The 11,957-nt window shown below is 40.5% G+C and overlaps 1 protein-coding gene and 2 non-coding genes across 4 annotated transcripts; 1 reads left to right on the top strand and 2 right to left on the bottom strand.

The window, feature by feature from the left end:
* The first annotated feature begins 246 nt into the window (after positions 1–246).
* LOC124160212 lies at positions 247–5,187 on the top strand. Of its 2 annotated transcripts, XM_046536007.1 has the most exons (3): positions 247–2,504; positions 2,620–2,931; positions 3,003–5,187. In XM_046536007.1, the coding sequence occupies exons 2-3, from the start codon at positions 2,626–2,628 to the stop codon at positions 5,139–5,141; spliced, it is 2,445 nt and encodes an 814-aa protein (XP_046391963.1). In that variant the 5' UTR covers positions 247–2,504; positions 2,620–2,625; the 3' UTR covers positions 5,142–5,187. The 2 variants fall into 2 exon arrangements, with proteins under 2 accessions (XP_046391963.1, XP_046391961.1); XM_046536005.1 differs by having other exon boundaries at positions 247–2,931.
* A 1,136-nt stretch (positions 5,188–6,323) lies between these two features.
* Positions 6,324–6,395, bottom strand: Trnae-cuc. The gene has a single exon. It is a non-coding gene; the product is annotated as a tRNA-Glu (tRNA).
* Positions 6,396–10,052: 3,657 nt separating this feature from the next.
* Trnae-cuc lies at positions 10,053–10,124 on the bottom strand. Its single transcript has one exon. It is a non-coding gene; the product is annotated as a tRNA-Glu (tRNA).
* Between the last annotated feature and the right edge of the window lie 1,833 nt (positions 10,125–11,957).

Raw genomic sequence — 11,957 nt, 5'->3', positions numbered from 1 at the left:
GAAATGATTACAGTGTTAATGTTTGATTTTCTAATGAAAAATTTAGAGGAATGGACAATTGCTCAGCAGCAAACATATATGATAATTGCCTGAAAGGGTGTCAGGGTTATCATTTTATTTCCGTCGTTCCCATAGTTGTCTATAGGGTATGGAGGCCAGCTTTCCCTGATTTTCCGATGTCCTCCTCGATTTGCAACTATTGTGTGTAGGGTTTTGGAAGGATCCTCCCGAACACGATAGCTTTCGCTAGGTTGGGACAAGTCAGGAAAGTCAGGAAATAGTCAGGAAAAAAAGTTTTGGTCAGGAAAATCAGGAAATCGTCAGGATGAGCGCCCGAAGAGTCAGGATGGATCGGATTGTGTGCCTTTTGCTGTGCCGCCGGCCACCGCACGCCGCACTGGCGGCAAGCGACAGCCGCAAGATGAGCCGAGAACGCCCGCGCCGCGCTGTCTCACCGCCTCCCTTCCCCTCGTGCTAACCCGTGCCGAACTGGGCTGCCGCCTTCACCGCCGAAGCAAGGAGTGCTGGCGTCGCTCTGCCTGCCGCTGCATGGCAAGGTTCTCGCATGTGTTCTAGCAATTCACCGCTTTACACGACGCAATTTTGATTGCGCCTTCGCACGTACGTCAGACTGCGCAATTCCGTGTACCGTGTAAAACGGCCTTTAGACACTCTTAACCCTCTCATGCATGCATGCATGCATGAAATCCTTTGGAGTAATCAAAAAATAAAATAAACATGTGACGAGTGCAAAAAGTGAAAAGGGTTGAAATTTTACATCGCTTGCTGCAGCGGTTCCAATTAGGCAAACGTTTAGCAAATAATTTAGACTATTGAAAAGGAACCAACTTCAATATTGAGCTAAGAGAGAATTCAGAAGAGTCAAAGCATTTTTAGAAAATTTCTAGAAAACATTCAGCAATGTGAGTCACTTAAAAATAACGATCATTGATTATAAAATAAATTTTGAAATTACCGATTGCTAATTCAGATGCACTATAATTGAATTCATATGCCTACTTTTAAAGCTCCTCTCGATCACCCGTCAGGTATGCTATCAGCTAAATAAAACTAAAACACATATATGCATATGCTTTTCACTAAGGATGACCATGTCATTGCAAAACGCTATTTTCTCACCATGCGTCTTGTCGTTCATTATCATGCTCTGGAAAAATTAGTTGATAATTGAGAATAGAGAAAAGTATAAAGTCTGAACGCAATGAAGATTACCAATAAATCTGGAGCAAAGTATCAATACCTGAATTAATGACTTTTGATCGGATAACCAGGCTAAAATCTCAAAAGTAAAAAGAATCCTTCACTTGGAAGAGGTTCTGATTCAATACAGTTGCAAGTACATATGACGTGAAAAGAAAAAAAATTGAAACGGTTTATCCTAATTTACCTTAGAAGTTTAGCAAGACTACCAATTTATAGCTTGTTCGAGTGAAGGAATAATTACCATAAAAAATATAGGTTTCTATCATGCGATTTACGATCTTTCCCGTGATGCCTGAGAAATATTTTTAATGCGCTAAAATATTTTTGAACTTCAATTATCACATGTTATGGGTTATTCTGCTCAGCCATTGCCTGGAAAATTGCTCTGTATTATTTAATGGCGTACAAAATAATAAAATTACAACTAGTTTTTAGTCTCACGTCTAGAAATGAGGTTGAATGATTTCTTACAATGGGGATACAGTGGAGGTCATGCCTTTCGGGTTGATGATGTAAAAACATAATTGTCTTTGCACGAATAAGTATGTTAGGTAATTTATCTCAAAAGTGGAAAAAAATCTAGCTTATCACATGTGATAGGAGCATCGCAAATCTTGTACATCACTTCTTTGGTATATATACATATTAATTTTGACCGATTCACTTTCAGCGATATTTTTTTAACGTGTGAGGGGTATTAAGAGGTTGTTGGTGCCGATTTGTATATCCATGAAATAAAAGGATTCCTAAATTCAAGTGCCCACGTGTAGTATGAGACGTTTCGTCCAGCTTTCTTCGTTTCTGACAGTTTGAGCACGTCGCCACTGTATAGCGGGAGGCCGGCATACACGGCAGTGTAACGCGCTCTTCTTCCACAAAAAGTCATTTTATCATTTGTGGACTACTGAGACCATTAACGGAGAAAGCGCAGGAAATATTGACTACATTGTGTTGAACGCATGGCGACGCAGCGTCTCAGGAACCTTAAATGAATTCTGTACTACCATACGACAATGCAATAGCAAAGTTGCATTGGGTCGTCTGTGACATAGTAGCGGCTTGGTAGGCTCATGCGCAGAAGCGAGTGAGGCAACCTTAGGCTCTAAACCTTGGCTCCACGGTCGCTCCTTTTCCGCGCCTTTCCCCCCACACCCCCCGCCATCCCACGCGCTCCCCGGGTCTACGCCCGCGGCGGGTCAACAATAACAGTGCGACGGTGACGAGTCCGGACGAGTCGGTGTGCCTGGAGAGCAGCGGAGGTTGCGTTTTCTTCATTGAAGGTAGGCTGTCACGAATATTAGCAAACTCACTGTCGTGTTATTTTATCCACTCCATTCGACTATTCATTGAAACTTAATGGTGCTGTAGTTCAAAATGAGATTGTATTATTTTCAGACCCGAATGCTGAGGCCCATTTCGTCTCTAGTCATGGTCGGGGGAAAGCAGACGTATTGGAACGAGGATTGGTCAAAGGAGCTTCATTTCAGCTGCTTCTCACCAAAGACTTCGACTGCATTAAAGCATGGATTGCCAGAAGGAAAACCAACATCTTTCTACTGCTCGGTGTGCTGCAAGACGAATCAACTCGGCAACATGGGTCGCGGTGCCCTGACTAAACACCTGTCATCAACCCACCACAATACTGCCGTCGAGAACAAGAAGAGCTGTTACGGGATCAAGATATTTTGTTTGCCTTCCGCTAAGAAGGTAAGTGATGGTGAGTTATTTGTAAAATCTTCGGGGTTTTCTGGTTCTCTACCCCAGCCTGATTTTTGTAGGTGACTACAGCAACTCCCTCTACCTCTACATCCGCGTCGGTGAACCCCACGGCGGCGGCACCTGGTTCCTCAGCATCGGGTGGGACTGCAGAAGACCCTCGGGACGATCCCGATGACCCCACACCAGCTTCACCTGCCTGCACATGTTCATGCCCATGTGCGCGATGTACCAACGAAGTTATCGCCGTCCCGAAGACTGCTGGTTTGCAAGGTCTTAACACCTGGTTAATGAAGCAAGATACTACCAAAGCTGAGATTTTGTGGTGTATCTATTGTGTAACGAGCCATACTTCTTTGTCTTCTGGGGGCAAGGCAGTGCAGTTATTTCCCACAATGTTCCCAGATAGTATGATTGCTGCAAAAATGGAATTGGGTCGGAACAAAATCGCCTATTCACTTGTACATGGTTTAGCCCCACATTTCCATGATGTTATCACATCTAAGTTAACCAAACTGGATTTTGTGGTAGTTTTATTTGACGAGAGTCTCAATAAGTGTAGCCAGAAGACTCAAATGGATCTTGCCATTAAATTTTGGTGTGATGATCAAAATGAAACGGTGACGAAATATTATGATTCAGTGTTCCTGGGTCGCTCAAGGGCGACTGATCTCATATCGGCATACTGCACAGCAATTCCTAGAAGTGTGCAGTCTCATGTGCTTATGGTTGGCATGGATGGCCCGAATGTTAATGTCAAGTTCCTGAAAGATCTCCAGATTTATATGAAAACAGAGTTTGGTGAGGATGAGCCACTGCTGCTGCTCATGGGGTCCTGTGGTTTGCACGTAGTTCATAATTCCTTCAAAGAGGGGGTTAGTAAGTGTGGCTGGAATATTGTCATGTTTCTCAGGGCCTTATACAATATATTTAAGAATGTGCCTGCCCGTCGCAGTAAGTATACAGAGTGGACAGGCTCTACTACTTTCCCAAATAAGTATTGTGCAGTGAGGTGGTTGAATAATGCACCTGGTGCCGATAATTGCATCAAAATATTGCCAAACGTAAAAACTTTTATTGAAAAAGTGAGAACTGGACCTGAAGAGGATAAAATAAAATCTGCCGGCTTCTTGTATGTTGCAAAAGCTGTTGAAGATAAGATGTTGGGGCCTAAGTTAGCCTTCTTCTCATATGTTGCAAGACTTGTTGAGCCATTCTTGACTACTTATCAAACCAATGACCCAATGGCGCCGTTCTTGCACACGGACCTGTCGAACTTAGTGTCGAACCTGCTTAGACATTTTGTCAAGAATGATTATGTAAATCGAAAGTCAGATGTATGTAAAGTTGACATTACCAATGAAGACAATCTGATTCCTGTGAAGAACTTCAATTTTAGTTTTTCTGTAAAGGACGCTCTCAAAAAAGTACAAGTATCTACTCCAGAAATGCTGAAGTTCAAGGAGGAGTGTGTGCTCCTGCTGAAGGCTATGGTTAGTAAAATTCTTGAAAAGGCTCCCTTGAATTACAAACTCTGCAGAGCCATAACTTTTTGTGACCCAGAACTGATTTCACATTCCAAAACTGCCGTTTCTACTCGACTGAACGGCTTCTTGGAACAACTGCACAGCCGCAATTGGCTTCCTGCAAGTGAGTGCGACACTATTTTGTCTGACTTTAAGGTGCTCTGTGACAAACAAGTATTTGCTAACGCCTGTCAAGAATATGATCGTCAGAGGCAGAGACTAGATCATTTCTGGAGAGGTATCTGGGATCGTTATAAGTGCTCAGATGGTTTAGTGAAAGTGATTAAAATGGCTCTGATCATAAGCCATGGCCAAGCTTTCATCGAGCGTGGCTTCTCCATCAATAAGGAGATAATAGTAGAGAACCAATTAGATATGTCTTTGGTGGCTCAGCGCCAAGTGTACGACTCAGTCAACGCTGCTGGTGGCGTAGAAAACATAAAAATATCTGCTGAAATGATCAACAGATTTCGGCACGCGCGCTCCGAGTATGAAGAAGCAAAGAAGCAGCGCCGATCTGAGGACGCTGAGGTCGAAAAAAAAAGGACCCATGAGAAGATGATTGGAACTGAAGTTAAGGAGCTTCAAGCCAAAAAGATGAAAGTGTTAGCATCAAGCCAGAAGGAGGCTGATGCCATTGATGAAGAAATAAAAAAGTTGACTGGTACTTTCTAACTTAACAATGGAGTTTCTAACTTAGACAATTTGTGAAGTGCACTTTAAATTAATAGTGATTTTTTTGTTCACCAAGTTTTTTTTACTGTTTTGACTAATGATTAAGTCACAGTGATTGCTAGTCCAAAGTGGCCATATTTTGTTTGGAAAGTCAATATGAAAGAACTATGATAATTTGTGAAGTGTACTTAAAATGAGGAAATAGTGATTTTTTTGTTCACCTTGTTTTTTTTACTGTTTTGACTAATGATTAAGTCACAGTGATTGCTAGTCCACAGTGGCCATTTTTTGTTTGGAAAGTCACTATGAAAGAACTATTATTATGTGTGAAGTGTACTTAAAATAAGTAAATTGTGATTGTTTTGTTCACCTTGTTTTTTACGGTTTTGACTAATGATTAAGTCACAATGATTGCTAGTCCACGGTGGCCATATTTTGTTTGGAAAGTCACTATGAAAGAACTATGATAATTTGTGAAGTGTACTTAAAATAAGGAAATAGTGATTTTTTTGTTCACCTTGTTTTTTTTTTACTGTTTTGACTAATGATTAAGTCACAGTGATTGCTAGTCCACAGTGGCCATTTTTTGTTTGGAAAGTCACTATGAAAGAACTATTATTATGTGTGAAGTGTACTTAAAATAAGTAAATTGTGATTGTTTTGTTCACCTTGTTTTTTTTACTGTTTTGACTAATGATTAAGTCACAATGATTGCTAGTCCACAGTGGCCATATTTTGTTTGGAAAGTACCAAAGTACCTAACGTGTAGTACTGTACAGTAGTAACATTTCTTGTAAGTTTTTCTGATATTACAATTAAAAAATACTGAAGTGTTGCATATTTTGAGCTATTTCCTTGTATATGACCTCTTATGACATCTTTCTTCATGCGTTAAAACTTATGGCGAACGCTAGAAAAAGTCAGGATATATCAAGATTTTGGTCAGGAAAAAGTCAGGAAAAGTCAGGATGGGAGGAAATTGAGATCTTGTCCCAACCTAGCTTTCGGTCAGCGATTCAACGCTCTTGGCAAAGGCTGAGCAAAAGGTTGGTATTTGCTACGGAAAACAATTCAGGAATGGAGCTTTTGATAATTATTATTTATTATAATATTAGATAATTATTATAATAGACCATCCCTTACTGAGATAACACCCAGGAGGGGGGGGGCGAAGAAAAAAATTTCCGGTACCGGGAATCGAACCCGGGCCTCCCGGGTGAGAGCCGGGTATCCTAACCACTAGACAATACCGGAGATGGAGGAACGAGGGAACTATAAGAATTCAAAACGGGACGTAAGATGGTGGGCTAAAAGTACAAATGCCGAATATTAGGGTCCTTCGAGCCGCCATGCTTCTCATTATTAACCATAAAAAGGTTTCAGGGTTTTAATTTAATTTTTCGCCATTTCCATTGTTGTTATGCTTCAAATTTTTGCATTTTGGTTCCTAGAGGCTCTCGTAAACATCTCAATTCTTCTTGAATGCCCGGCGATCTTCATACCTTCACTAAACCTTAAAAAAAAAAAAATATTTGCCCATTTGCGCACAAGACTTTTGGGGGGCTTTTAGCCTATAGGCTATTGCTATCAGGGGTGGACGACGCCGTTCCCATAGTGGAAGCGTATGCAACGATACAACTTGGTGGTGGAAAAGAAGGACTCCGTATTGTTATGACCCACATGGGCCCAAGGCATTCTTGTCCCCGCTTATGTTTGACGTTGATACGCCGTGAACGGGGTGACGAGCGATGCATAATTCCCCGCAAGGCAACGAAACACTAGGAGAAATAGCTTTGTTTTTGTTTTAAAGTCTATAAGTTTGATATGATTTGTTCCCTAGCTTCGGGAAATAGATAGTTAGATGGGTTATCCGCCTATTCCAACAGAGTTTTTCACTTGACGCCGTTGTGTGGATTACTTTCCGCTGGTTTTCTACCCTTCAATGGGTGGCTAGACCCATCTAAAAATGGTTAGACCCACGGTCTTAGAAAATGGATTGACCCTTCAGGCCAGCTATTGGGATTATTGGAAGGTGCAAACCTTTCCACCGTCATATGGCTTTAACCCAAGGGATTGGGATTAACAATTGGAGTCTAAAATTGAATATCATTTATTTAGCTATGATAAGTAATATCTTCCCTACACAGGCCATTTTCTGAAATTAGTATACCTAAGGCGACCTATTTTGGCCTAATTTTCCATATTGCCATAATATGATAGCATATTGAAAACGCCGAAGCAGTTATGTAATACATGAACCCGTTTTCAGGTTATTGCAATCTTTTAAAAGTGGAATGCGACAGATTTTCATCGGATTTGAGGGCATATCTCCGTGGCTACTGAATCTGAAAGTGCTAAAAGTATCTTATTATGAGATCCTTGCGTTGAAGAAGTTAAATAAATTATTGTAACTATCTTAAAATTAAAGGTATCGAATCTCATATAGTCTGAGGTTTTCGGCGAGATGGAGTGGAAACGTGACATAATGAAAATGAAAAAGCAGGAGCAATTTCCACATTTTTACATTTATTAATTTTCAGCATCATCTGGTACCTGATGATGCTGAAAAGCGAAACCGGTAGTATTAATAAATGTAAAATTGTGGAAATTGCTCCTGCTTTTTCATTTTCATTATGTAACGAATCTCGTTCGTAACAGTTACGAATTTTTGGATTTAGTTCGGCAATGAGAAATTTCGGCCCTAAACGTATAAAATTTAGCTTCCAAGTGTGATGCCTTTTATTTATTTATTTTAAATTCACACGATCTTGAGAGTAGCGCCTTTCATTGCGGAAACGTGGGCACTAAGAAAGGAGGACGAAAGAAGAGTGGAGGCATTTAAGAAAGGAGGACGAAAGAAGAGTGGAGGCATTCGAGATGTGGGCGCGGCGAAGAATGGAGAAGGTGAAGTGTACGGAGAGGAGGAACGACGAAGTCCTGGATATGATGGGTGAGGAGAGGCAGCTTTTCGATGAAATACGGAGGAAACAGAAGGTATGGATTGAGCGAGTACTGAGCGGGAAGGGGATGTTGAAAACCGTGTTGGAGGGTTGAATGTTTGGTAAACGAGGGAGAGGAAGGAAAAGAATAGGATTCTTAGATATAATGAAAGAGAGTGGACCCTACAGTGAATTGAAGAGGTGCTTTGAGGTGAATTGAAGTGGGCCCTACTTGCTTGATGGAAAGGGAGGCTCCCAGATTTCTTCTTAAGAACTCCATGGAAACCTACCTTAATAGGTAGAATACTTTAGTAATCTTTATTTTATCATTATTTTGCTGAAAGATTTTTGTGGGTTGAACGTAAAATATTAAAGATGGATGCAAGGCCTTAGCCGATTCACATTCACGTTCTTTCTGCGGTAAGGTAAGTAGAAGGGGAACAATGGATGCATGTCAGATGATAATTCACGAGGTAATCGAAGCAACCGAGGCCATCTGGAGTGTGTAACCTAGTTTGCAGTCTGGGGAGTATTGAGTGCGTATCTTGCGGCGCGTCCAAATCTCAAGAAAATAAAGTCCGCTCCAAAGGTATACTGCGATTATAACAATGAAAAGTGATGTGGAAACGTTCAAGCTTCGGAAATTACGGTCGTAACTTTGTTAACTACCCTAAGTTGAAAGTTACTGAGGTTGGCGAGATTTAAAGGAAGTAAATCTTGAGTTATCGACAAATAGTTGGTACTTTTCTACAAGCTTATTATGTACCGCACAACGCGTGTCGACCGTTATAGCGTTATTGTCAGTCCCTTAAGCTGCATTTATTAATATATTTGTTTGCGTGGGGGTGGGTAATCAAAATAGAATAACTACAGGTCCCGAAACTAACAACATTGCAGTGTACTTGACCTAATGGTCGAAACGCGTTGAATATTACGCAATTAACTTGTGGAAGATTGCCATATCTATTTTGTTACCCCTACTTCGAAAAAATTACTCGTGTTATGAGAATTGCAATACACGATTTACCGAGGCACTCGGTGATTAAATTCTTCTGTAGTTTTGGATGGGTGAGGGATGGCAGATCAACGTCAAAGGCGAGTGAAATGCTTAATTCGTTCAATTGTATTAAGCTCAACTATGAGGAAATCAATACACGAAAATGAAAAAGAGACTTCGTTGATTTCCACAGATTTATTTCGTCCGTACGACATGTTTCGAACCATAGAGGTCATTATCAGGTACCTGATAATCACCTCTATGGTTCGAAACATGTACGGACGAAATAAATCTGTGGAAATCAACGAAGTCTCCTTTTCATTTTCGAGTGAAATGCTCTCATTTAGGGTAGGGAGGCCTGCTCCTTTCCCTGAGTCTCCTCGATTTTCGATGAATTTTTTGTGGGTAGGGTGATTGGAGGCTTCTCTAGGCATTTTAATCATGATAGCATTGGTCAGCGGTTCAACTCGCGTCTTACTGACGCTGAGCAAACGGTTGAGATCAATGAATAATAAATATCCGTTTCCGTGACGACACGGCGGGGGGCGTTACAAAAAAGCGTGGGAACCTAGGTGAAAGTTAATCCCGCCAAAGAGCATCTAAGGACGCCAAATGAATTTCCGGTACCAGGAATCGAAGCCTTACCTCCAGTGTGGGAAACATACCACTACTGGAGTTAGTGAAGTGTCAAAACTCAAATTTAGAACATTGAAAATATATTAGAGTAAGGGGAACTTAGACGTAGAAGGGTGAGTTTCCTATCTGTGACCATAAATATAATATGTATGGTCGAGATTCCACTGCAACCTGCCCAACTCTTACAATTATAGGAGAGCATATTATGATATTAGTGTTGATAAATACTTTTTACTCAGCAAAAGATTGATATTGGCAATAAAATAAGTTAGGAATGGAGCCTAAGATACAAAATTATAAATGCCCACTATCGTGCCGCCACAGGGGGATAAAAAATTTTTCCGGTACCGGGAATCGAACCCGGGCCTCCCGGGTGAGAGCCGGGTATCCTAACCACTAGACAATACCGGAGATGTGAAGACATGAGTCTGAATTCAAATTCCAAGTAAAATGTTGGACTTGAAATATCAATGCCGAAAATTGAAGGTCATGCGAGCCTCCATGCTTCTCATTATTTACTATGCGCTTGTTGGAACGATTTTGCCAAATTAAGTAATGGTTTTCTGGTAGATAATACCTCAGATGGATAATTTTATCTGAGTTATATTTCCGTATGTATACACGATCTGGACATGGTCATAGCCGTTATGTCAACACTTGTATAAGTTACACAATTCTGAGGTTGGACAAGGCTTCGCTCTGCACTCATTACTCTTTAATTTGGATCCCAATTTACTTTTTATGTTTTTCATCTTATTTCACCACTTGTACCTACTCCTTGTCTCGTATGAGTGAACATTTTCCTTTCTTCCTTACCACTTTTCTTTCCAAATTTGTCTTCATCGGAGAATTTTGTCAAATGATGTGGTTGATTAAGCTCCCCCTTTTATTCTGCTTGGGGTGCATAGAAGACTTCTATTCTTTATGCACCCGTCCTTTGGCTTCGTCATCGTTCACTATAGTCAATTCATTATATTTTGACATTCCCTCTGCTGCACAACTTGCCGAATAATTCACCTCCTCTGGAAAATGTTATCATTAGTTTTATTCCCATGGAATGACAACGTTTGTTGTGATAGCAATGCTTCCTTTATTTTGCTTAAAGTAAACATAAATATGGCCAAATACGAAATTATCTTAGAACCAAGCAATCTGGTCGGCTATAGTATCTCAACTGCAAATATAAGTGATAAAAAAATAGTTAATGTTTACTTTTTTTGCTATTTTTCGTAATTAAAAATAATTCATTTTTCTCGGTTGTAGAAAAGTGAGTGACGTACGCTTATGATTTTTCTCTATTATCTACTAGTATAATTTGTTCCTTTCCGACGAATTTTTAGATTACCTCTGTTGAATTGAGCAATACTTTACTTTTAATAAAAAGTGTTTTTCCTCATCAGCTTCTTGATTTTATTTTGTTGGTTAAGAGCGAGTAAAGATGCTCCTTTTTTTTCAAAAATACATATTGATATGTGATAATAATAAATCAAAGAAGTCGAGTTTTCCTGGCCTGGTTTAATGCTTGCTTCATTGCTATTCTTGGATCTTCACTGAAACAGGTTTTAAGATCGGAACACTACCGCTTGTGTTCTGGCTCATAAACATCTTTCTCGGAATCATAGTTTGGTAAACATAGTTTCCATATTCTGAATCAACCTCGCTCAAAGTTACGATCGTTTGGTTTTCTGATCTCCTCTATGCTGAAACCGCCAATTTTACGCATAGTTTGCATTGCCAATCATCGTCGAGAAATGCAGGAATACGTCCAGTTTAAATTCTATTGCTCAAGTTTGAAATTTATGCTTTCCCAGGGAATTTAATTCATTATGACACTCGGATAAACTTATTTCAGCCATAAAAGTGGTCTTTGAGTCTCTTAAATTAAGGATCATATGGTATGATTTATATGAGAATAATTACACAGGTCATAATAATCATTCACCCAATTTTTCCCTTACTAACCCCCTCCATCCCTTTCGCTACTCCTCCCTCCCTCAATAGCGCTCGCCACCCGCCCTGACGGTCACATCCGCAAGTAAACACCTTGGAACATAAACAAGCGCGCGCACTTTCTCCAAATCCCGTCTGCGTCTTCCATAGGCTTCCCCTCTCTCCCTTTTTATTTCTATCTCTCTCTCTCTCTCCCTTTCTGTCCTTGGACTCGATTCAACCGAAAATGCGCCCGATGGATGTCAGCGGAAGGAAAGGGTAGGCATGGTGATCGCCAGGAGTGCGAAGTTCACA

This window comes from Ischnura elegans, chromosome 6 (assembly GCF_921293095.1).
Source record: "Ischnura elegans chromosome 6, ioIscEleg1.1, whole genome shotgun sequence".
In the NCBI taxonomy this organism is placed as follows: Eukaryota; Metazoa; Arthropoda; class Insecta; order Odonata; family Coenagrionidae; genus Ischnura; species Ischnura elegans.
This window is presented reverse-complemented; position numbering and strand designations above follow the sequence as displayed.

Coding starts and splice junctions, on each gene's coding strand:
- LOC124160212 (XM_046536005.1), top strand. CDS start 2,599: ATGAGATTGTATTATTTTCAGACCCGAATGCTGAGGCCCATTTCGTCT. Junction 2,932..3,002: donor GTTTGCCTTCCGCTAAGAAG/GTAAGTGATGGT, acceptor TGATTTTTGTAG/GTGACTACAGCAACTCCCTC.